The following is a 26,331-nucleotide window of genomic DNA, read 5'->3' as shown; positions in this document are numbered from 1 at the left end:
CTGTGGTACTATTGTTGGTAAATAATATATTTCGGCAAGTAATGAAAAACAAATTGACATCATTAATTTGAATAAATAACCATAGATATTATTTTTATAGTAAACAAAAAAATCTGACAAGTAATGACATAAACGTGGCCATGATGAAAAGTTACATTCTAATGTTTGACAGTGCTGTTACGTCAGAAAGTTTGACCTACGTAATCTTGCTTTTGTAGTAAAAAGACTATATTATATAAAATTTCGCTGATTTAAACTAACGAATTATCAAAAATACCAGTATATTATTTAAAAAATGAACAAGTTTCGTTCGTCAAAAGTAAATGCAATTTTTTATGCATTTATGATATCCACAAATGTCGCCTGCTTAATCGCAAAATAGATTATGTTACCCTTTATGTAAGCTCTCTTTTACAAATAAATTTAAACTCATATAAGTTTGAAGTCTAATTTTTATTTTAATTTTTTAGTTAACAACAATTTTAGTTTTTTTTATTAAACGACAATATTGCATGTTTGTGAATGTGTTTTGAGTATCTCAAAGAAAAATCTGTAAAAATTACTTTTACAATATTTCATGTTTCTTTCAATTTTCTGAAATAAAATATCGCATTTTGGATAAACAAAACTTTGTTTTCTTTTTGGGGAATAATTCAACACAAATCTATCATTGTTACCAGCGCGAAATAATAAAAAAAAACGGTAGTTAGTAGGCAGTTTTAGCATATCGGGTCTGTATCAGAACTGTAGGTATATACCCAATCAACCAATATATATTTAAAAGCCTCATAATCCTTAAAACTTGTTATAATTTTGGATCAAATAAGTCTTAGGTCGTTTTATTGTATCGGGACTGTATGAGCCCTGTGAATATATATTCTTGGTTTATTTATACACCATACGGTGTTGCCAGGTGTAGGGCTTCTAGGCGTATGTTAACTATGCGAAATATATACAGCTAGTTGAGCGCGACCGAAGCGCCCTCGAATCTGCCGAACGGTGAACTAAATCTGTATATAATATGATGTATTACCGATTTTTCAGACCCAGCTAAAAATTCACCCCCTGCACCCCCTACACCCCTAGAATCCAGTACTATAAGTAAACGTTGTCAGACCCGAAGCCGGGTCTGACAACGTCACTTTTGGACTGAATAGGCGGTGAAGTATGACGTTTTGGGACTGTATAAGCGGTCAAACAAATATATATATATATATATATATATATATATACGTCTTCATATCAAGGCGAGATCCGACTAAATCGAGGACAACCCGAGATCCACCAATAGGAAATTAATTATTGGAGTATATTGTTCATAAGTATCTTTATAATTAACATATTAATCATGGCACACTTAGAGGGGAAAAGATTTTTGTACTTAAATTTTTCTGATAAATTTACAGCGAAACGAGATCCGTCGCTGAAAAGTAAAGGGGAGGACTTATATACGAAATTTTAGATATTTACCGTTCAACGCGAGATCACACACTGATGCCAGCTCTAAAGAGTATTAGTCGAGCGGTTGGAGCTCGTGTTGTATTGTATATTTCCCACGATATAAAGATATATAATGGGCGTAACTTTTAAGTATCTCTTCTTTTGTGTCTTTAAAGTCTACGATTGACCTTTCAGAAAGTTCCTTAGTTTTATTACATACATAAGGGTGTGAAAAAAGAAAAAGAATACTTGACAAATAATAACCATTTAATAATGATAATTATTTGCAATACAATATTTTAAAACTATACATTAATATTCTTAAAAAACACTTACTACGAAACCAAAATGTAATTATTATATTCTTAAATAATACAAATTGTTACAAAATAATTATTTAAATGATTGCTTGTTTTAAAAATACATTACAAGAAAGTAAAATTTTTTATAAATATTATTAAAGTTTAAAAAATAAAATAACTCAATATGTAATTATTATTTGATAGTTAAAAAATGATTTTAAGTAAAATGATTTAAAAGATAAAAAGAAACACACATAATTTTCAGGGTCAACTCCTAATTGCATGAAAATTTGGATTTAGATTCTACCCATACCCACTTCAAAGTTGAATTTGTGCCGTTGATTGCTTTTACTTGGAGGGTGAAAAAATATACGTTTAAAATAAGTCCGGAAACAGATCTGACTAAGTTTAAGCAACTTTTGTTCTATAGAGTTTTTTTAACTTAGGTACTAGGTTAATTTGGTAGTAGGTACTAGAGTCACTTGCGACTAAAAATATTTACTTTTCAACAAAAAAAAACACGTTTTTCGGCGGTTTTTCGCAAATACTCAAAAAGTAAGTATTATATCGAAAAAATATTCTTGGAAAAAATGTAGCATATAAAAAAAACGAAAAAATGGTATATTCTTAGTCTATAGAACCAGTAAAAGTAAATTTGTAGCTCATAAAAAAGACGATCTTATCCTTCAAATTCCAAATCAAATATTTTAACGTGGTACATAGTACCAAAAAATGAAGCTCTTTTCGGGGAAAACCCATTAAAAATTTTTTAAAGTGTTAACAAAAAGCTTTATTTTATTTTATAAAAGTTATATACGGGTAGGAGAGACAACGGAACGAATTTTCGAACGTTTAAACAGACGACATCCCAGATTTACCAATTTCTGGACAATTGATCCAAAGGCTGGATTCTAACAACGAAACAGTTGTGGATTTTCAAGTTTTCAATGAGAGTTAGAATGGAAAAACATTAGTGACCTCGAGTATGATGGTTTGGAGAATTTGGCTGGTTATATCTGCCATAAATTGAAGGACTCCAGTATTCAATCCGAAGATGTTTCAACGTACACGTGGGTTGATCATTTGCGTGAGTGTGGTTTATGTAAACCATCAGACACTCTCTTGTCATATATTAAGTAACTGGAGACAATTTTTCCTTCCACATGAATGGTGATTCCATTTTGGTAACAAAAAATTATTTAGAAAACCTTATGTCCAAAAGTGTAACTGTAGTCTGTTCTAACAAAGCGAACAAGTTATTTTTTAGGTCTCGGATGTACTTCCGAATTAAAGAATTAAACAAGTCTCTTAACAACCTGACATTGCGTAAAAGAAAAATTATGAAAAGTGCTACATAGTTGCTGTATGTACGTCTATTTCACATGCACAAAATTTAAATAAAGTGCATGGCATGAAAACTGTAAAACTTATTTTTGTCTTTTCCAAGCCTCTTACTTAAATCTGATGAAATACATTATTTAAAAAATAAAAAATTTTGTTTTTTTATCAATCCATTAAATTTATGGTTTTATTTTGGGGCTTTTCTTCCCCTTGGTAAAAATTATATTTACTAATGTGTAGGCCACTAATCAATTTTTGCCAACTAACGAAATATAATAATTTTAGTAGATATCGATTATATATTTTTATTTTCCGGATACCAATATAATCAAGAAACTGGGAACTTTACAAATAACTGAAAATCAATTTAAATAAAAGTAAATAGTTTAATAATTTTCCTCTAAACTATAAAAATCACTTAGTTTCTTTTAGTCATAATTCATTCATTTGTACTATTCTCAAATTTCATTCGCGTTCGTATTACGAACGCATAGACGGGACTATGCTTTACTCTGTTGTTAACGTCATGCGCCAATCGGACGAGCTTACGTAACTAGAATATCAGGGTGTGCATATTTCCGGGTCCCGGTGAATTCGTATCTATTTTAATCCCCATCCTAATTACAGACCAACTGGCAACTCTGGTGCGCAGGTAATTTTTAAATAACGCATTAACTACCGGTGAATTGGTAACTTTCATTTTTTAAGTATTGTTGATAATCTAATATCGGTATTCCAGGTATTTAGCGCTGCACTCCTAGAAAATGGAAAAAATGTCACAGGAAGTGAAACCGATGATGAAACGAAACGCAAAAGAGAAAACTTGGATGATTGTTTTAATAGAAGTAAAATTAAAAAACGGTCACCAAGCAAAGCAGGCAACGAAAACAAGGAAGACATGGAAAATGTTATGATTACAATAATGAAAGAGCTAATGAATAAAAACGATGAAATGCTTCAGGAAATAAAACCAATAAGGAAAGAATAACAACAAACCAATAAAGAGTTAATGGGTGTAAAAGCAGAGAAACAAAAACTAAAAAAAGAAGTAAAACAGCTACATGAATGAATGGAGTAACTGAAGAAATTTAGCAAAAAGAAAAGCTTTATCGTAACTGGGTTGAAAGTAAAAACAAATGATTATAAGAAATTAAAAGAAGAAATGGAAAATTTCAGAGCCCAAGAGTTGCAAATACAAATAAAACTAAGAAGTGCAAAAAAATAGGAGAAACAGTATGCGCAATAGAAACAGAAGCCCTCACGGATAAAATGGAAATCCTAAACAAGAAACGTAAACTAAAACAGCATAAAGATCGTATCTATATAAACAACGATTGGACATCGAAAGAAAAAGAAATACAAAAGGAAATAACTAAAATAGCAAAGGACGAAAGAAGCAAAGGTAAGCAAACGAAAATCGGCTACAAGAAATTAATAGTGAATGGCAAAATCTAGATATGGGACGAAGAGAGAGAACAGCTGATAGAAAATTCAAAAAACTAATAAACGAAGAACAGCGGCTGAAATATGATATTGACATGGTAAAAAAAGACTCGGAAATGCAAACGGTTAACGAAAACAAAATAACGCACACAAAATAAAGAAAGAATCTCAATAAGAAGAAAAGAACAAAACCCATTAGAATGGGCTCTTGGAATATTAGAACCATGCTGGCAGCAGGTAAGATGCAAGAAATAGCTCTTGAAATGAAAAAATACCAACTAGAAATCCTAGCCGTACAGAAAATACGATGGAAGAAAGAAGGAAAAATTGAGAAGAAAAACTTTAGCATGTATTATTCGGGAGAAAGCAAACAGGGAACGAATGGTACGGCATTTATGGTGAACAAAAAAATGAGGGAAAAACTGATACAATTCAAAGCAGTTAATGAAAGGATATCTTACATAAGAAAATAAACAAGCCCACATCTCGATAGTCAATTGCTATGCACCCACCGAAGAAGCAAATCAAGAAGATAAAACAGAATTCTAAGACATCCTGGAAGAAATCTGTGAAAATATTCCGAGGAATGACATATTAATAATATTGGGTGATTTCAATGCAAAGATCGGAAAGGAGGACTGTAATCGTAATGTAGCTGGCAAAGAAACCATTCATGAAACTACGAATGATAATGGAGGAGAAATCTGCAACCTAGCAGCAGCAACAAATACATATATAGTTAGTACTGGGCATAAACATAAAAAAGAAAACAAAATAACATGGATGATACCAGGAAGAATGGATGGAAACCAAATAAATCATACTCTAATTTCGAAAAAGTGGACACAAATAGTACAAGACGTAAGGTCATATAGAGGGGCAAATGGAGGCACTGACCACATATTGTTGATAGCTAAACTTAAGATGAAAATAATCAAAGCAAATAATCATAAGGAAGGAAAAAGAAGGAAATGGAATATAACCAATCTAAAACGCAAGAAACAAAGCAACAATATACAGAACAACTGGAACAGAAATTGGGTCAGTACGAGCACATAGAAATAGAAGGAGAATGGAAAAACATAAAGAACAGCATAATAGAGACAGCAGAACAAATAATAGGATTCCAAAAAAACAAAGAATCGAAAGAATGGTTTGATGAGGAATGTCACCAAAAAAGTCAACTGAAGCACCTCGCAAGAAACAAATGGCTACAAAGTGCCGAACAGGAACAACTGGACCAATATAGAAAAGAAAAACAAGAAGCACTGAAACTCTATAGAAGAAAGAAGAACACATGGATCTCTGAACAAATGCAAGAATTAGAAACGAATAATAAAGACAACAAGAAATTGTTCGAATAGATAAAACAACAACACAGTACCAAAAAATCTGTCACAAAAATAAACAAAAAAGATTGGGAAAAACATTTCACGGACCTATACAAAAACGACAATAAGGCATATTCAGAGGATGTGGATATAAGAGATAACAGAGATGAAGAGGAAGTCGCACCTACTTATTAGGAATTCATGGAGGTATTAAAACAACTAAAAGTAAACAAAACACCAGGGCCAGATGAAATCAACAAAGAACTGATCATCAACGGCGGAGAGGAGCTCACGAAGCGAATGCACAAGTTAATGGTTACAATTTGGAAGGACGAAAGCATGCCCATAGAATGGAAAAACGGACACATCGCACCAATCTTTAAGAAAGAAGATCCAACTAAGTGCTGCAACTACAGACCAATTATGCTACTAAATACAACGTATAAGATATTGACCACAATTATAAGAAACCGACTAAATCAATACACAGAAAAAATTATAGGACCATATCAACAGGGTTTTAGAACAATAGATCAAAGGAAGATCAACAATAGATGCAATACACGTACTGACACAAACAATTGAAAAAAGCTATGAACATGACATAGAATTACACATACTATTCATCGACTTCCAACAGGCCTTCAACAGCATATACAGACAACAATTATTAAAAGAAATGAAAAAAATGGAGATACCGCCAAAATTAATAAGACTAACTAGAATGACAATAAAAGACAACAGCAAAAGTTAAAACAAATGAGGGCGATACAAATGACATCAAAATAGAACTTGTAAAGAAAAATAAGATAATAAGACAACAGACAACAGACAAATAGAAAAAGTAAGACAAGGAGACAGTCTGTCAACGACAAACGACACTATTTAATATCAAAGACGAGAGGACTAATAATCAATCAGAATAAAACAAAATATCTTATAAGCACACGAGACAATGTAAACAGAATAGCAGAAATAAAGATAGGTGAAAATACATTCCAGAGAGTAGATTGCTTCAAATACCTGGGGGTGATGGTGGACGGCAAAAACGGAAGGAGTATAGAGATAAACGACAGAATTAAAGCAGGTAATAGACTATATTGGAAATATCACCAACTACTCAAGGACAAAAACCTGAGCAAAAAAAACAAAATCAAAAATATACACAGCAGCAATCAGATCAGTGATAGCCTATGGAGCAGAAGTAATGTGCCTTACGAAAAAAGACGAAGAAAAGTTAAAAATAATTGAGAGAAAAATTATAAGGATACATGGCCCAGTAAAGACAGAAACAGGGGAATATTGAAAGCTGATGAACCATGAAAGAATAAATATAAATAAAGGAGAAGATATAGTAAAATTCATTAAAGCACAAAGCCTCAGATGGTTTGGGCACACACAAAGAAGAGGGGTAGAAGAACTGATCAGGAAGATAATGAACTGGAAACCAGTAAAAAATAGACCAAGAGGAAGACCAAAAATTAGATGGGAAGATCAACTGCTAGACGATATATCAAAGATGGAAATTGCAAACTGGAGAGAAAAGATTCAGGACCGGAGAGAGTGGAAGAAGATAGTAGAGAGGGCAAAAAAACATCACAACCTATGAACTAAGACCTAAAGGAAAAGCGGACTAATTTACCGCGTGAAATGGATTAAAAGAGCTCATATTTGAGCGAACTATACTCTGACAAGAGTGAACGGTCCATATAATAATTCCAGGTATGTACCTGTATAAATTACCCTCCTTGAAGTTGGTGTAAAAGGTATTCACCATTTATGTATTGTCTTTTGGAAGGATTACTAGAGAAAATCCAAATAAATTTTGAAAAAATGGCTGAAATCGCTGAAATTCTTGTAACAGATTCCATAATGAGTGTACATGGGTGGTAAATGATTTTAAATTTCACTTAAAGAAAGTGCTAAAAAGTCTAAAACATTTATGGTACTGTTCTGCATCTGGTTTCCAGGCAACCTGTTATACCGACGGTTAGTTTTTTTAATATTTTGAGTAGTAACTATGTTGGTTATCAACAATTTGATGTCAAAAATGCACATTTTGCCATTTTTTGTCTACCAGTAAGAAGAAAAATATTCAAAACAAAATTTAAGATAACCGCATTATAGAGCATGTAAAACAATTTAAACAAGGTTTTATAAATTTCGCTATACTTAATTGTTGCTTATAAAACTATAAATTAAGTCAGGTTAACGTTAATATAACTTATGTAAAAAATACAACTTATATCTCGATATTACGTGAAATAGCTCAAAGAAATGAGTAAAAATACATGGTTTTTATGACACTCAGTGTAACTACGTAACAATTGTTTTAGTTTCTATATGGACGGAATAACAAAATTTATGTAAATCTGACCAATTTTTTCTCAATTTAATTATTTTTTGACAATTTAAATGAAAAATAGCCGATTTTAAGAATTTTCGTCTATAAGTTACAATGTTTTACCAAAAAATTGAAAAAAGAACCGATTAGTTTATTGAAATAGCCTTAAAATGAGTTGAAGTAAAATAGAATTGGAGCTTTGTTTATCAATAAACATTAACTATTCAAATTTATTTCTTACGTTTTAAGCTAACTACCTGAGGTACCCCTAAACCCTAAAAATGTCATCAAAAGGACGATTTTGAAGCTCTTCCGACTGGATTAAAGAAGCTATTATCGATTCAAACAAAAGTTGTGTATTTTTAATTCTAAATTTCAACTATTTAATTAAAAATAAAGTGTTTCAGTTGAAAATTCAAAGTTGCTACACCCACCGCTTTCGCAGGCAGAATAAGAACCCTGCTATTGCATAAGTATATAGATTTTGAAAAACCATTCAAAAAGCATTCCAAAGTTTTTTCGATATGCCGTCTAGTTCTCGAGATATTTGACAATCGCCTTTCTGGACAGAGCCCTTAAATAATGTAAACATTCTTATTCAAGCTAGACATAAGCCGAGTGAGAGAGCTGACCGTGAAATTCATTTGCGATGTTTCCAAATTTACCGGATCTCGGGTTGTCTGCAAAATATATATTTACGATATACACAACGGATCGCGCGCGCTGCCCTCTACAGCGGATTTAGTGGAACCACTGCGATATAAAATTCACCAAAAGGGGTGCAAAATGAGGTCCAGACAAAAATCGATTTCCTTGTACCCTAACCATTGTTACATCGAGATGTCACTATATACACGTGAATACAAGGTGAGATCCAAAATCGGATCTCGCCTTGCAAAACGGATCTCATCTTGTATAGCTTATGATACAAACGGATCTCGCCTTGATATGAAGACATATATATATATATATATATATATATATATATATATATATATATATATATATATATATATAAAAGAATTCTATTCTAAAGAATTCTATTTATTAGTGGATGTAAGATTGACATACATTGATAGAATTCTTTAATATATATATTGTTATATTTCTATTTGATATGAAAATTAAATTTTGATAATTATAAACAAAATTCACTTTAATATAAAATATTTTTAATTTTCTCAACCTCGGGCATATAAATTTAGAACAACCTGTATACAACAAATTGTTATATTTAATTTTAAGAAGTGATTAGAATAAGCGTACGAAACTCGGAACAATGTGCTTAGATAAACAAAGTGAATGACGCGTACCATTATCGTTCTTCTCGGAAGGTCGATCATTAGCCTATGCTAAATAAAACTCAGTGAAATAGATGATAGTTCATTATCGTTTTTCGCGGAAGGTTTCGATCATTAGCCTATGCTAAATAAGACTCATTTGAAAGAGAGAATAGGTCATTAAAATTTGTAAATAGTTAGAAAGTATTTTAGAATGGGAATTAAATATTTTCTTTTGAAATCCATTAAGCATATTTAGAAAGATTAAAAATTGGTTTTGAGGAATATTACGAATGAGAGTTGGTGGTGGAAGATTGATTTGTGAATCTGGAAGGGATATTTATAAAGTAGGGGAATGGATGAGAAAGTGAGATCAGAATGTTTTGAGCTGTCGAGAAGTGAAGTCGAGTAGTAGACGGTAGTGTACGGAGAGTGAGAAAGCCGATGTAGTTCCGTGAGTGTGGAGTATCTATCGTGGAACGAGAAGTAGGCCAGGTCGAGAGTAAAAGAACCTCCTTGAGCCAAGAGTGTCCCGGTAGCTGATAGCAGTTTCGAGAAAGGTAGAACACAGCATCACGACAGACGCAGGAACGAGAGCTATACGAGCTAGTTTTTCAAAGGAGAACATTACTGGAAGCCAGGACGAGGTTTGATCGCAGCCAAGGATAGCAGGAAACGGGTCTTGTGTGAGGACATTTTCAGTTCACCAGGAAAAGGTCAGTCTCATTTGTTTGGACATGAATGTATGGGTTTTTCGTATTAAATTCCACATAAAAAATTGAATAACATAATCAATAATATCAGAAAAGCTTCATCAAACTTAAATAGAGTTGTTCCTAATAACTCCTAATAGCTAAATGTTAATAAAAACTTTCAATTGAAAACCAAAAGGAAATAAGATTCCCATTTGTAAATGTTATGTTTAAGAATAATAAGAAATAGCAAATATTAAGCATTGATTGCCTTTTAAATAAAATAAAAAATATTTTGATTATAATTGTAACCCATATGTGTATTTTTTTACTCTTTTCTTTTCTATCCCGATTAGGAACCATTAAGAAATATTTAGAAGCCACGAAAGTAAGTAATTAATTTATAATTCGCCCTGAGATTGAAAACATATTGATATGTGATCTGGTTAATTAATTAGATTAGTATTAATACATTGATTAAATTAAGTGACATATAAGAATATTATCTCATATCAATAATCAAGATCACATCAACTGTCGTCCAACGTGGAAAGCATTGTAAAGTATTTCTAGTGGCAAATTTGAAGGATAGAAAGAGTAAAGCCGGTATTTGAAAATTTATATGCCTGTGGTAAAAAGTGAGATACTTACATTTGATAACATAAAATTTTAGATCTCTTTAGGTACAAATTTTACATAACTGATTTAATATTTTATTTTACGATATTTACATTTGATATATTTATTGACAATTTATAATATTTGGGTGAGAAAAAGTCGTCTTGGTAACATACTAGTAAAATTTCATATTTGGCGGGGACAGTACTTCTTGAAAACAAATGTCTGTGACAAGAAGCCAAAGCAAAGACAACAAAAAACAAAAAGAACATTCAAATCAAGAGAATAATTCAGACCAAGAAGATATTTTAGACAAGACAATCATGGCATCAGAACAGCAAGAATTATCAGGAATAGATAAATTATTACAAATGATGCAACTCCAGTCACAAAGAATGGAACAGAAAATGGATGAAACACAACAAAAACTGGATGACAATCAAAGAGAAACAAAACAAACAATGGAGAAAAATCAGGAAGAAACATCAAAGAAAATGGATAAAGTGGATCAAAAAATGGAGGAAACACAACGAAAAATGGATGAAACACAACAAAAATTGGATCAAAAAATGGATGAAACAAAAAGAATAATGCAAGAAAATCAGAAGGAAACAAAACAAGCCATAGAAGAGAACAACAAGAAAATGGAGGAACGCATAGAAAAGTATGAAATGAAAATTCAAGATAAAATAAAGGAGTTAACGAATGGCCAGAAAAAGGAACTAGAAAATTTGGAAAATAAGTTGGAAAATGCTATTCAAGTAGACAGAGAAGAAGTGGAAAAAAGAATCACAGAAATAGAAAAACAAGTCACCGAAAACCGGACGCAACAAAATGTCGGAGAAAGAAGAGAAATGGTTATACATAGCACAGATGACGTGAAGATAAGGTTTGGCGGGGATGTAAGAAGATTACACCCAGTGCCGTTCATAAATAGCCTGAAAAAGAAAATACAACACATCGGAAATTTCGATACAGCAAAAGAAACTATCAGAAACCATCTCAAATATGAAGCAAGCCTATGGTTCGATAGTAAAGAAGAAGAATTCGGCAATTGGCAACAATTTGAACAAAAATTTTTGAATTATTTCTGGGGAAAGGTCCAACAATTGGAAATTAACAAGGAATTGCAAAATGGGAAATACAATGATAGGATGGGTGTATCAGAAAGGACATATGCTTTGCAAATTTACAATAATGCAAAACATTTACAATATAATTACTCATCGGAACAATTAGTCGAACTGATTGCAAGACATTTCGAGGAAACGCTGGAAGACCATATCACATTGCAAAATTACAAAGACATAGATAGTTTATGCCAATTCCTACAAATAAGAGAATCACGTCTAAGAGAAAGAAAATCAAGAAGGTCGCGAGAAGATTACAGGCCCCGAGAAACACAAGATTACAGAGATAGAAATCAAAATAGGAGGGACTATACAAGACGAGATTTTAATCCCAGAAGGGAAAACGAAAATAGAGACAACGGAAGAGGAAATTATGAACAAAGAAATAGGCAATGGAATGAGGACAGAAATCGAGAATACCAGAATAGAAACACCACACGCTCAAATCAAGAAAACAGAAATAATGGTAGACAAAATGAACAGGTATATCGAGAAAACCGAAACAGATCCGACAGACCAAGAGAAAATAGAAGAGAAGTAAATAATACCCAGACAGATGAATATGACGGAGAGAGACATTATGACGAAAATATAAACAACGATGAGCAACCGGCGTCTTTTCACGACGGCGCTCACTAAAAACCAAAAAGCAAACAGGAATCTTTTGTCACCCCAAGGAGTTTATTAAATTGGCAGGAAACAACTAAAAGAAAAATGGAATTAATTTAAAATTTGTGGATGGATTTATCAACGAGAAACCAATTAAAATTATGATAGACACTGGATCTGAAATAACATTGGTCAACAGAAAACTAATAGAAGAAGTTAACTTAACAAATTTAATTTATAAAATACCTAGGGTAAATTTAGTGGGCGCAAACAAACGGACATTGGCAACTATAAATGAAGGCATACGAGTAATGGTACGACTGGGCAAGAATATGTATGCACTACAATGTGTAATAATGCCAAACATGTCACATGACATGATAGTAGGAGTGGACGAATTGGCAGAAAAACATGTAGTGATAGATTTTAAAAATAATACGATGAAACTAACAGAAGAAAAAGAAAAAGAACAGGACAAGGAACATGAGAAACAAAATACGGACGAATCAGGTAAAGAACAAACAGTGGAAATGAATTTGGCAGCGAAGCAAGGACAAAGAAGAAAAAGGAGGAAAGGTCAGAAAAAGATAAAAGAAAATGAAACCTGTGGCTCCTCAAAAGAAGAGTTGAGCCCAGAAGAAGAAAATTTGAGAGTATCAGAAACAAAGGAAACCTGGGATTCCTCAAAAGAAGAGACGGGCTCAGGAGAAGAAGAAATAAAGCTAAAAAATGAAAGTGAAAAGAATATGATTGAAACAGTGGTATTTGAAGAGGAGGTATATGCAAACGAGGATGCAGAATGCACGGTAAACTTGTGTGAAGAATCTGAGAAAAAAGACAGAAAATTGATATGTGGAGAAGGGAAAGAGAAAGAATTGCGGTTGATGTTAAGAAACTACGAAAATTTGATCAATGAGGAAAACAGAGTGGCTAAAAAGTACGAACATTCATTTGAGGTGAAAAACTTGGGAAATTTTCGATCAAAGACTTACCCGATTCCATACAAGTATCGACAAGAGGTGAAAGAAGAAATAAATAAAATGTTGGAAGATCAAATCATCGAAAGATGTGATTCACCGTATGTTAACCCGATTGTGATAGTAAAGAAAAGCAGTGGAGAATTGAGATTATGTTTAGATGCCAGGAATATCAACCAGCACACAGTATCACAATACGAATCACCTCTAAACATCGAGGCCATTTTTGGAAGAATCACCGGGTCACACATATTTTCGAAAATTGACTTAAAACACAGTTTTTGGTTGATACCGTTAGCTGAAAAGTGTAGAAACTACACCGCTTTTTCTATTGATGGTATTGTCTACCGGTTTAAGGTAGTGCCGTTTGGATTGCAGAGTGCTTGTGCTGCACTCGTCCGAGCTCTACATACCATTTTGAATCGCCACGAAGATTTCATAGTTCATTATATCGATGATTTATTAATTTTTTCACAAGATACTCAGAGTCATCTGAAACACATAGAAATAATTCTGGAAGAATTGGACACAGCGGGATTGAAATTAAACATTGAAAAATGTCAATTTTTTCAAAAAGAAGTCATTTATTTGGGTTTTCAATTGGACACCAAAACAGTAAGATTATCCGAAGACAGAGTCAAGCTCATAGATGAATACCCAAGACCAACGAATTTGAAAACATTGAGAGGTTTTCTTGGCACGATTAATTATTTTAAAAAACTGATTCCCGATTTGAGCCAAAAGGAAATCCCTCTGATAAAGTTGCTTAAAAAAGGAATAAAATGGAATTGGAAAGAAGAACAGGAGGAAGCTTTCGAAACATTAAAACGAGAATTCGCAAAAGGAACGAAAATATACCACCCCATTTACAATTTACCTTTTATACTCCGAACTGATGCGTCCATACAAAAATTTGCAGGAGTTCTGTCTCAAATACAAAACGACCAAGAAGTGCCGATATGTTTTATATCTCGAGTGACTAAAACACATGAGAGAAAATATAGTGTTACAGAATTGGAGTTTGCCAGTGTACTATATTGCGTAAACAAATTGAGGTTTTACTTATTGGGAGCAAAATTCACAATCGAAACAGACCATGCAGCTTTAGTAAATATCATGAAGAATAGATTAGTAAATAATAGAATACATAGAGGCATTCTATTATTACAGGAGTATGATTTTGAGTTCCGATATATAAAAGGAAAAGACAACATAATAGCCGACGCTCTAACACGGGATGAGGACACCGGAAAAAAGGAAACAATTACTCTACAGGTGGGACTAAATAGATTAATACAAGAAGAAGGGATATATTCGTTAAATGAGATAAGGACAAACCAAGAAGACCTAGAGGAAAGAGAGAAAAGAAGAGCGGAAATAGAAAATGACATATATTTTAAGAGAATAGACGGAAAGGAACTATATTTAGTGACACAGACATTGGCCGAAAAGATAATAAAGAAATTACATGAGGACAATGGGCATATCGGTAGCAGAAAAGTTTGGCTCGTTTTTAGGGAAAATTACATCAGCCGACAGGATTACCGCATTGCAAAGGAAATTACCCAGAAGTGCGATGTATGTCAAAAATATAAGAGTCGGAATTTCAAAAACGAAAATGTTGCCAAAAATATTGAAGCCCGAAACAAACTAGACATTGTAGCAATAGATATGTTAAGCGATCTAATTATGACCACTAAAAGGAACAAACATATTCTGGTAATGGTGGATGTGTTTTCAAAACACGTAAAATTATATAGTTGCCGCACCACAAAGGGGCAGGAAATATTAAGAAAAATCGACAATTTTATAGCCATAGTAGGAACACCAAAAAAGATTCTACTGGACAATGCAACGTATTTCCGAAATGATCGTTTCAAGGGACAACTTCGAGAACGAGGAATAGAGACAAATTTTGTCAGCATCAGGCATCCACAGAGTAATCCTTCGGAACGATTCATACAGGAAGTGACGAAATTTCTTCGCATTGCAACAGATGGTCAACATCGCCACTGGGACAGGAAAATGGCGGAAATAGAAAGGTATCTAAATACAATTCCGAGCACAGTAACAAAAGAGACCCCAGAATACATCATGAAGGGTGTACTGCCGATAAGGCCATGGGAAGACCAAGAGCCAAAAGAATATCAACAGGTGATTGAAACCGTACAGAGAAGATTACGGCGAAGCAACGAAAAATATATCCAAAGACAGGAACAAAATAGAAAAAGAAGACCAGTGACTTTCCAAAAGGGTGAAAAAGTACTCGTGAGGGCATTACGAGTATCAAATCTTCCTGGGGGCATTTGCGCAAAGTTGATGCCTGTTTTCGAAGGCCCGTACATCGTGAATAATGAAAATGGGATAAATAGTTATGAGTTGAGGCACAGGAACTCGGAAAAGATCCGAGGAATTTATAATATTCACGATGTATACAAATATCACGAATAAAAGACAGAATTACATGAAGTAGATAGTAAGTTAGGATATAAGACGTAGATTAAAGTAAGGAAATATACAGGGAGTTGGTTTTGCCTCGAGAAAATTTATTTAAAAATGCAGATAAATTTTATCGAATACAAGGCGGGGATTTGTTATATTTCTATTTGATATGAAAATTAAATTTTGATAATTATAAACAAAATTCACTTTAATATAAAATATTTTTAATTTTCTCAACCTCGGGCATATAAATTTAGAACAACCTGTATACAACAAATTGTTATATTTAATTTTAAGAAGTGATTAGAATAAGCGTACGAAACTCGGAACAATGTGCTTAGATAAACAAAGTGAATGACGCGTACCATTATCGTTCTTCTCGGAAGGTCGATCATTAGCCTATGCTAAATAAAACTCAGTGAAATAGATGATAGTTCATTATCGTTTTTCGCGGAAGGTTTCGATCATTAGCCTATGCTAAATAAGACTCATTTGAAAGAGAGAATAGGTCATTAAAATTTGTAAATAGTTAGAAAGTATTTTAGAATGGGAATTAAATATTTTCTTTTGAAATCCATTAAGCATATTTAGAAAGATTAAAAATTGGTTTTGAGGAATATTACGAATGAGAGTTGGTGGTGGAAGATTGATTTGTGAATCTGGAAGGGATATTTAGAAAGTAGGGGAATGGATGAGAAAGTGAGATCAGAATGTTTTGAGCTGTCGAGAAGTGAAGTCGAGTAGTAGACGGTAGTGTACGGAGAGTGAGAAAGCCGATGTAGTTCCGTGAGTGTGGAGTATCTATCGTGGAACGAGAAGTAGGCCAGGTCGAGAGTAAAAGAACCTCCTTGAGCCAAGAGTGTCCCGGTAGCTGATAGCAGTTTCGAGAAAGGTAGAACACAGCATCACGACAGACGCAGGAACGAGAGCTATACGAGCTAGTTTTTCAAAGGAGAACATTACTGGAAGCCAGGACGAGGTTTGATCGCAGCCAAGGATAGCAGGAAACGGGTCTTGTGTGAGGACATTTTCAGTTCACCAGGAAAAGGTCAGTCTCATTTGTTTGGACATGAATGTATGGGTTTTTCGTATTAAATTCCACATAAAAAATTGAATAACATAATCAATAATATCAGAAAAGCTTCATCAAACTTAAATAGAGTTGTTCCTAATAACTCCTAATAGCTAAATGTTAATAAAAACTTTCAATTGAAAACCAAAAGGAAATAAGATTCCCATTTGTAAATGTTATGTTTAAGAATAATAAGAAATAGCAAATATTAAGCATTGATTGCCTTTTAAATAAAATAAAAAATATTTTGATTATAATTGTAACCCATATGTGTATTTTTTTTACTCTTTTCTTTTCTATCCCGATTAGGAACCATTAAGAAATATTTAGAAGCCACGAAAGTAAGTAATTAATTTATAATTCGCCCTGAGATTGAAAACATATTGATATGTGATCTGGTTAATTAATTAGATTAGTATTAATACATTGATTAAATTAAGTGACATATAAGAATATTATCTCATATCAATAATCAAGATCACATCAATATATATATATATATATATATATATATATATATATATATATATATATATATATATATATAAATATAAATAAAATTAAAACAAAATCTTTAAAATCAACACACCTTAAAATTGTATATATGTCATTCACTAATTTGATCTACACAAACATTATAACAGGCACAGATTTGTTGGTTGACTTACACCAACTATCTCATCACCCTCGAGAATTCCTAAATCCCATAAATTTGTTTACCTTTGCTGCATCCTCCGTCTATTCCACCATATCCCGTTAACATAACTTTAACAGGAACATCATGATAATGAATACTGAGTTGGTAGCACCTTGTATCCGAATGTAAGTACGACACGTTATAATTGCATGATTATGTATAGCATATTTCTGCACATGTTTGTGCGCTTGGGGGAAGTTTTACCACCCCCCATGATTGCATGCATGTGCATTGGTATGCTATTTCGCTACTTTTATGTATGTTATTCAACATTGGCTTGATCTTATGGATCTTTAGCATCTTTTACAACCAGACAATGTCCTAACTCTGGTTTTTGTTTATTTGTAGCATTTTGTAACTTGTTACCTTTGACCCGAAGATGCTCTACAAATTTTAAAGAGCGAAACCGGTCGTCGGAAATTATAATAAAGATTGAGAGTAAGTCTGACTTTTACTTCATTTAGAACTTTAAAAATATTGTCCGTGGAAAAATCATTTTACATATTATAAAAGCTGGTATTTTACAAGAATTTTTAAAAATGTAGTTCAATTGGTGTCTAGTCGTGGTAAGTGAAGGGGGAGCTGGGAGCCTCCAAGTCCAATCAATCGATTTGGAAAATTCACCTCCAAAAAATGAAAATTCACCATAACCGATTTATTATTAATATTTCAGTACGATCTTTTTCACTTAAATAAACTATTTTTAATACAACTTATTTCTGTCAATTAGTTTAGTAACGGTTTTACCTACTATACTTAATTCAAGTAAGTCATGCAGTGCATATAAACAACAATTTTGGTCTACAGTATAGATAGTACCTACTCGTTTATTTCCTACTACGTTATATTAATACAAAAAACTATCTACAGACACTTTTTAACAATTTTTTTTCTTCCAAATTGGGTATGTGTGTTTAAAAAATAACAAAACCTTTTAAAATCTGAAAAATATACAGGGTGTGCCGTTTAAATTAAATAATTGAAGGGTATTTTCGGTAAAACCGGATGTGGAGTAATAACAAAAAGTATGGCATCAGATGCCTTTTGCATCACTGTACTTGCATGTAAAGTTTCATAAATATTGTTCTTTCCGTTTCAAAGATATTTGCTTGGTTCCATACTTTATCCCAACCCAGTATATCTGTCTTTAATTTACTGCAATCTTTTTTAATTTATGTACCATTTCGGCCTAATGTTATTCGGTCTAGTGAGGTTTCGGTAAAGTGCTTTTCGGTCCAATGAGTTTGGTCTACTGCTTTCGGTCTAATGATTTCGGTCTAATTGTCGTGTACCCTTTCTTGTAGCTGTTCTTGTTAATGCCTTTGCAACGCCACGGAAGTGTTCCAGTCCAATAAATGTCATTAATGAGCTTTGTTTGGCAATTTCATCTGCTTTTTTTGCCCTTAACCCATTAGCGCCCAGCGTTACCATATGTTAACGTAAAAGACATGATTTTTAAAAATTCTGCGGTATGCCCATGGAATTAGTCAGCCACATATTTTGAGAACTATCGTTTCTAGGAATATTTCAGGCACCCATAAAACGTAACGGATTCGTATTTGAGCCTTTTCTCAACGGTCGAGAGATAATCATATGACAGTGTGGTTTAAATTTATAGAAAAAGATGGATGTCCGTTTTGCGTAAGCCATTTTTGATAGTCTTCTAGTAACTATATTTGCATATTTAAAAAAAATAAGTTTAATATATCTCAAATTATTATAAATTGTTGTATTTTATCAACAATTAAATGTAGCGAATTCGGTAGGAATAGTCAAAATACGCCGTTACCCTATGGTTTCGGTGGGCGCTTATGGAGTCATAATCTTTTTTTTCAGTCGTGGATTTTTGTTAGCAGAAGCGATAGTGTTACTGGTGGGATGGCAAGCTGTTGTTACAATAGCATCTACGAGTTGTGGTGGTTCAGCATTGAGCACGGTAAAAAGATTTTCTCATGAAGAAAAAGGCCACATTCAAGTAAGTCGGCCTCACTATATTACTGAATGCAACAAAATATGGTGGGTACCGACTGGATGGATCAAGGTGTTTCAACCTATCGAGTAGCAATTTGCAGTAAAAAATGGTACTGGCAAATTGTAACATGGTTGCTGGATGTTGCAGTCCATAATTCATGGCATTTATTAAAAAAAAAAATAAAAAAAAATAAATCCTTGCTTTCGTTTAGGAGAGAATTGGCCCAAGTTCTTCTCGCAAGATATGGAAGTCGTCCCTAATATACAGGAAGACCTAGTCTACATAGACAGAACTTGCCAGATTTGTTACATCAAGCAGTAGAAGGCGATGTGCTGGAGACAGATGTACAACATCTGGACGAACAATGTGTAAAAAATGCAACGTTGGTTTGTGTGTTAATTGTTTTATAGGATACCACACCAGACGATGAAAATATTCTCAAATAAATATTTTAAAAAAATTAAAAATGTTGGTTTTAACGATCCTAAAAATTCCTTAAGCGCCCAGCGTTACCATATGGTAACACCATATAATTTTTCTAAAAAAAGACAGGAAACCGAAAAACTTGTTTTTTTGGATTAAATTATTAACATTTTCATCAAATTAACCCTAAAATAAAGATTTTTAAATAAAAAAAAACTTGGGCGTTAATGGGTCAAGACCCTCGTGCCCTGGAATCGAGTTGTATAAAAAGAATAGTATTTTTCTGATAAAAAAATCACACAAATATGTAAATTCATGAATGAAGACTAATGAAATTTAGAGAAGACTAGACATGATTCAAGACTAAACGAAACAAAAAATATTCAACTAAAAATAAAATAATACAAAGAAGAACAACTAAAAAAAGACAACAAAAAGACTTACGAAGCACGATAAAGGAAGAAAGCAAAAGAAACACAAACCCAAATAAAGTAAAGGAAGACCGATGGCATTAAAGAAACATTTAGGAGGATTTAAGTTGAAAACAAAGGAAGACCTGGTAATGATAAAACAATTAAATATGTAATCTATAGTTTCCACATCCTATAGGTATAATCATAATTACCTGCACTTGTATGGTTGTGCTATCGAAAGCATTGTAAAGTAATGGTAAAATCTCAGCTCGAATCTCTTCTCTTGGGGTTTTCTCTAAAATTATATGCAGACTCTCTAAAAGCGTCACGGTTGCTTGGACCGTTTTTGGTGCCGCAAATACATTTCTGAAAAAAATGTTTAAATTTAGTCATTTTATTGAAGAATCGAACACAATAGCCATCACTCATACTCAATACCGTATAACTACATACAGTATGGTGCAAATGAAAGGAATAAATTCGTTATTTCGTAAGCCAACGACTGAAGGAAAAATACTGAAACAGGTTAATTTTTATCGTTAAATCGTAATTTTTTTACATTATATCATACTAGTGAAAACATCCATCTGGGCGTGGTGACGTAATCGATAATTTCTTTTTAAATAATAATAGTGGTTGCCTGCTAGCTCATTTAAAAGGATATTTAATTCCCTATTCAGTAGTATAAACATTAATATAAATATCAGGTATATTTAGTAAACTCTCTTCTTTGGATGTTAACAAAGGGCCTGGACCAGATTGGCTACCTACTTTATTCTTAAAAAATGCTCCTTTATTTTTTCAAGACCTTTGTACCACATTTTCAAGCTCTCCCTGGAATCTTCCCTGAATATTGGAAAGAGAGCTTTCTAAAGCCCATCTTTAAATCCGGTGAAAAAACTTGTGTAACAAACTATCGTCCCATTAGTATAATTAGTGCAATCCCCAAGGTATTTAAGAGTCTAGTATGTGACATTCTAACCCCTCTATTTGAACCTCTACTAGTCCAACAACAGTTTGGGTTTAGACCACGAAAATCTACAGAATTAAATCTTCTTAGTCAGGTTCTTGCTGGATGCTTTAGAGAAGGGGTATCAAGTGAATACAATATACACTGACTTCTCCAAGGCATTCGACAGGGTGCCACACAATATTTTGTTGCATAAGTTAAAACTGATTGGGATTGACGAGCCTTTATTATCATGGTTCCAAAGTTACTAATCTGATCGTAGACTGATTGTTAAAACTGGGACTTTTCTTTATAAAATTATCCAAGATTCATCAGGAGTGCCTCGACGCTCTCACCTTCGCCCACTCTTCTTTAATATTTTCATAAACGACATAAATGAATGCTTCGCGATCAGTATATTTTTGCTCTTTGCTGATGATCTAAAATTAAGCTGTGTGATTAAATCCCCAGAGGATTGTGAAAAACTACAGTACGATTTAAATATCTTGCTAGAGTGGTGTAAAAGAAATGGCATGGAACTTAATCCAACTAAATGTAAAACTATGACTTTTTCCCGTTCCAGAAATTCTATTGTTTTTGACTACAATATTGGTCACTATACTCTCGAAAGAACTTCCCTTTTTAAAGATTGGGGGTCACTATTGATACAAAATTACAGCTTTCTCATCACCTGGAGAATGTTGTTAATAAGGTTTTCCAGATGCTTGGTTTTATTAGAAGATGCACCCAGGACTTCACAAATATTACAGCTTTAAAAACCCTCCACTGTGCCTTGGTCCGTCCCCATCTTGAGTATGCCTCCGGTGTATGGTCTTTTTTTATGGAGTACATACTAATGCTCTTCAGTTAGTTGAACATAAATTTTTAAAGCACATTGCATATAGACTTAATATCTTGGACAACTACAATGATGCATAATATATTCTTAATATCCTAAATATGGCACCAATCACTGCTCGTCATAAGAGAAGGGATCTCATCACTTTCTGCAACATCCTACATGAAAAAATTTGAACTCCAAAGCTTCTTCAAAAAATTAATATTCATGTCCCACTAAGAACAACCAGGGCTACAGTTAGTTTCCATTACCCAATCCGTCGTACTAACTATGGGCTTAACAACTTCCTCACTAGAACTGCCAGACTAGCAAACGAGCACCTTAACATTGACCTTTTCCAAACTTATAGCAAATTTCTGAGTCAGGTTTTAGTAATCATTAAATAAGTAAGACTTATTATTCTGTAATCTAAAAGTTTAAAAGTTACCATAAATTTTAATTAGTGGAGTCACTGAAGGTTTTCACCTCCGATTTCGTTGAACCTTTATAGATTTTCATGAAAATTGGTGAGTAGTTAGAAGATACTTCAAGGAACAAAGGTGACATGATGCCAACTTGCGCTTTTACCCTGGGGGTGGATAACACCCCTTCTCGGAGGTGAAATTTTTTTTATTAAAAATAATACCAGAAATCGATAGAGGGGCAACTTCTCAGCAAAATTTGTTATATAAAGTTATTAACATAAATCAATACTTTTTAAGTTATTAAATATCAAAAATTTTATTTTTTCTTGAAAAAATGCATGTTTTAAAGCTGTTTTTCACGTATTACTCAAAAACTATAAGCTTTTTTAAAAAAGTTACTATTACCAAAATTAAAAATAATAAAAAATTTAATACATTTCCCGCTTAAAGAACTAAACTAATGTTATTTCAAAGTGAGTTATGGGTAATCGAATGTATATTTTTTTCAAAGAGTACTCAAATCTAAGTATTCAAGATTACATAACGGGAAAACGATGCATTTTATAGAATATACTTGTTAAACACTTCTCAAAGTACTTCGGAATACCTATCAAATGAGCTCCAGTAGAAGTTAATAGCATCACAATTAAGCAAGCTATGATAAAAATAAGAGAACCTGTTCGATTTTTTTAGGAAAAAGTGAAAAATAAAACATCCGCCATTTCCACAAAAATTTAAATTTGTAGTAATCCTCACAAGAATTTCTTTAGGTTAACATAGTTAATGATTTCAACAATTTTTACCGGTTCAGAATGCACATTTTTGAAAAAAAAAGATATAATTTAAAAAATCAGAATTTTAAAAATTATCGTACTTTTTATTTTCTTTTGATAATAACTTCAAAAATACTTAATATACGTAAAAAATGACATACAACTAAATTTTAGTTTTTCCTTTTGCAAATACCTCACCCATTTTACTATTTCCATAGAGTAAAAAATAACCGAGATAAAAACGTTTAAAATTTCAATTTTGTTGCGAGAACCATGTAACCGGGGCTATTTAACCTTTTATTTTGAAAAATATAAGAGATTTAAAAGACAAATTCGACGTTTTTTAATAGCTATTGGAATCAACTTTTAATTAGTATTTCGGTCAATATGATATCTTAAAAATTAACGGAATTATTTACAAAAAACAATAATATTTTTTGGAAAAATTTTTAAAAGATAAATTTTGAAACATTTTTGGTGCATACATTTTAATGCTATCAACTTGTTCGAGGGCTTATTTGATAGATATTTCTAAGAACTTTGACAAATGTTTAATAAGTTTATGTTATAAAATGGATCATTTTCCCGGTATTTAAGCTTGAATACTTAAATTTGGGTACTCGACGAAAGAAATATACATTCAATTACCTATAACTCACTTTTACTTAACATTGAAAGGTTTTTCTAGTAAGGAGTTTATTTAATTTTTTATTAGCTTCAATTTTGATAATTATAGCTTTTTTGTAAAATCTTATAGTTTTTGAGTTATTTATGAAAAATCGGTGAAAAACATGCATTTTTCTCACGAAAAATTAAAATCTTTGATCTTTAATAATACAAAAAGTTTTGGTTTATTTTAATAACTTTATATAACAAATTTTGCTTATAATTTGTCCCTCTGTCGAATTGTGGGGTTATTTTTAATAAAATAATTTTCACCCCCGAGGAGGGGTGGCATCCACCCCAGGGTAAAAGCGCAAGTTGACACCATGTCACCTTTGTTTCTTGAGATATCCTCTAACCACTCACCAATTTTCATGCAAATCGATGGAGGTTCAACGAAATCGGAGGTAATAGCTCATATCCACCTTCAGTGACTGCACTAAATTGGGCCTTTGCCCGTTTATAAATAAAAAAATATAATAATTTATACAAGGTGCCCAAATTTTTTTTTTTAATTAATTGACAGAAAACGAAAAATGGATGTAATTTGTTTAATTAAAAATATATTTTATTGCTGTCATAATATAGAAAGAAATTTTTATTTATTTAATAAACATTGTTTTCGCTTAAACTCAATGTTCAAGCTGCCACCCACCTCCCTCTTGGAAGTTGGAACATTGAATTTAAGCGAAAAGCAATGCTTATTTGTGAAATAAACATGTTTTCTGTTTTCTGACAGCAGTACAATATATTTTTCATTAAATAAATTACACAATATATTTTCCTTTTTGTGTCAATTAATTTAATTCATAAAAATTTTTTGGATACTCTGCATAAATAATTATATTAATGTTTATATTACTGAATGGAGAATTGAATATCCTTTCAAATGAGCTAGCACATGACACCTATTCTCATTTAAAATAATCATCGATTATGTCATCACGCCGTCATTACGACATATCCATCACTAGTATGATGTATATGTTAAATAATCATAATTTTTAAAAAAATCGACCTGTTTTATGATTTTTCCTTAAAGTCGCCGGCTTACGATATATTGACGAGTTCATGAATATTTTTAGATTTTATGTAGGAACCAAGTTACAGAGGGTGACACCTTTTCAAGTTGACACACTGTATACTGAAATAAAACAATAAACAAAATAACCAGAGATTTTCTGGTCTATTTAAGTAAGCATTGCTCGCATGTAGGTAAAAAGTTATATTAATCTAGTCTCCATACGAGGGGTGGTAAAGTGTCTGGAGAGTTAAAGCTGCGAAAGTCTGTCCCTGACTTGTGCAGGGGCTAATCTTTGCCACGTCACAACGTTGGTGTCTAATGTTCAATTGACGCAAAGGCTTCTTGAATCCAAGATTACTACTGTGTGCGTGTGCGTGATCTATCAATAATAGCGACCGAGTTAATAACGAAATCTCTACTCTCTCGCGAAGGAAAGAAATAGATTATATATAGTTGAGTGCCAATCAGATGATAGGTGATGAATTTTATACATTATTTGTTGTCGTTTGGTACATTTGTCTCCCTTAATATCAGATTTACATTTACATTTTCTTAAACTGTTTTTGGTTACCCAATCTATAAACTGCGTATTATCGATAGTAATTATGTTAACAAAACTTAGATTGTTTCGACGTGAACTTTAATACTCTGATTAACTACGTTGTTATCAGAATGGACGAACTTTGGTATCGACTTAAGTTCATAAACCAAAGGATGCCAAGAACATCTTTTGATCTATGATAAAATAATACATTAAAAATGTTTTAACCAGTTTGTTGTCGAAAATGATTGGGAAAAGTTTGATAAAATTATGATGAAAAAAAAAATAGTTTACGATAGGAAACAAGCGACAATTATTTAAAATGTATCAAATAATGTGAATCTCTACTCATAGTACAGTGCGTACATGTTGTTCCTCTATTAGATTAGTAAAATGAACTTAATTTTTGATCCATACTCTTATTCCACTTTTAACAAATACAATAATGAACTGAAGCAGTAATTTTTTCTACTTATTTTTATATGAAGATCATCGGAGGTTCTAAAAATAGAATCCTTTACGTCCCCGTAGACTCAGTGTCCTATAACCACTGGATACATAGTAGTTTATAATAGATGTACATTACAAAACT

The 26,331-nt window shown here is 32.5% G+C and overlaps 1 protein-coding gene across 1 annotated transcript in view; it reads right to left on the bottom strand.

Annotated features, from left to right (window-relative positions):
- The window catches only part of LOC126891111 (SCY1-like protein 2), a 242,079-nt gene that overhangs the window by 70,057 nt on the left and 145,691 nt on the right, over positions 1 to 26,331 (bottom strand). The window contains exon 6 of the mRNA XM_050660294.1: positions 20,739 to 20,892. Coding sequence (XP_050516251.1) covers positions 20,739 to 20,892 — 154 coding nt within the window. The remainder of the gene's footprint in view (positions 1 to 20,738; positions 20,893 to 26,331) is intronic.

Source organism: Diabrotica virgifera, chromosome 1, assembly GCF_917563875.1.
Source record: "Diabrotica virgifera virgifera chromosome 1, PGI_DIABVI_V3a".
NCBI lineage: Eukaryota > Metazoa > Arthropoda > Insecta > Coleoptera > Chrysomelidae > Diabrotica > Diabrotica virgifera.
Note: the sequence above shows the minus strand (reverse complement) of the source record. Positions and strands in the feature narration are given on the sequence as shown.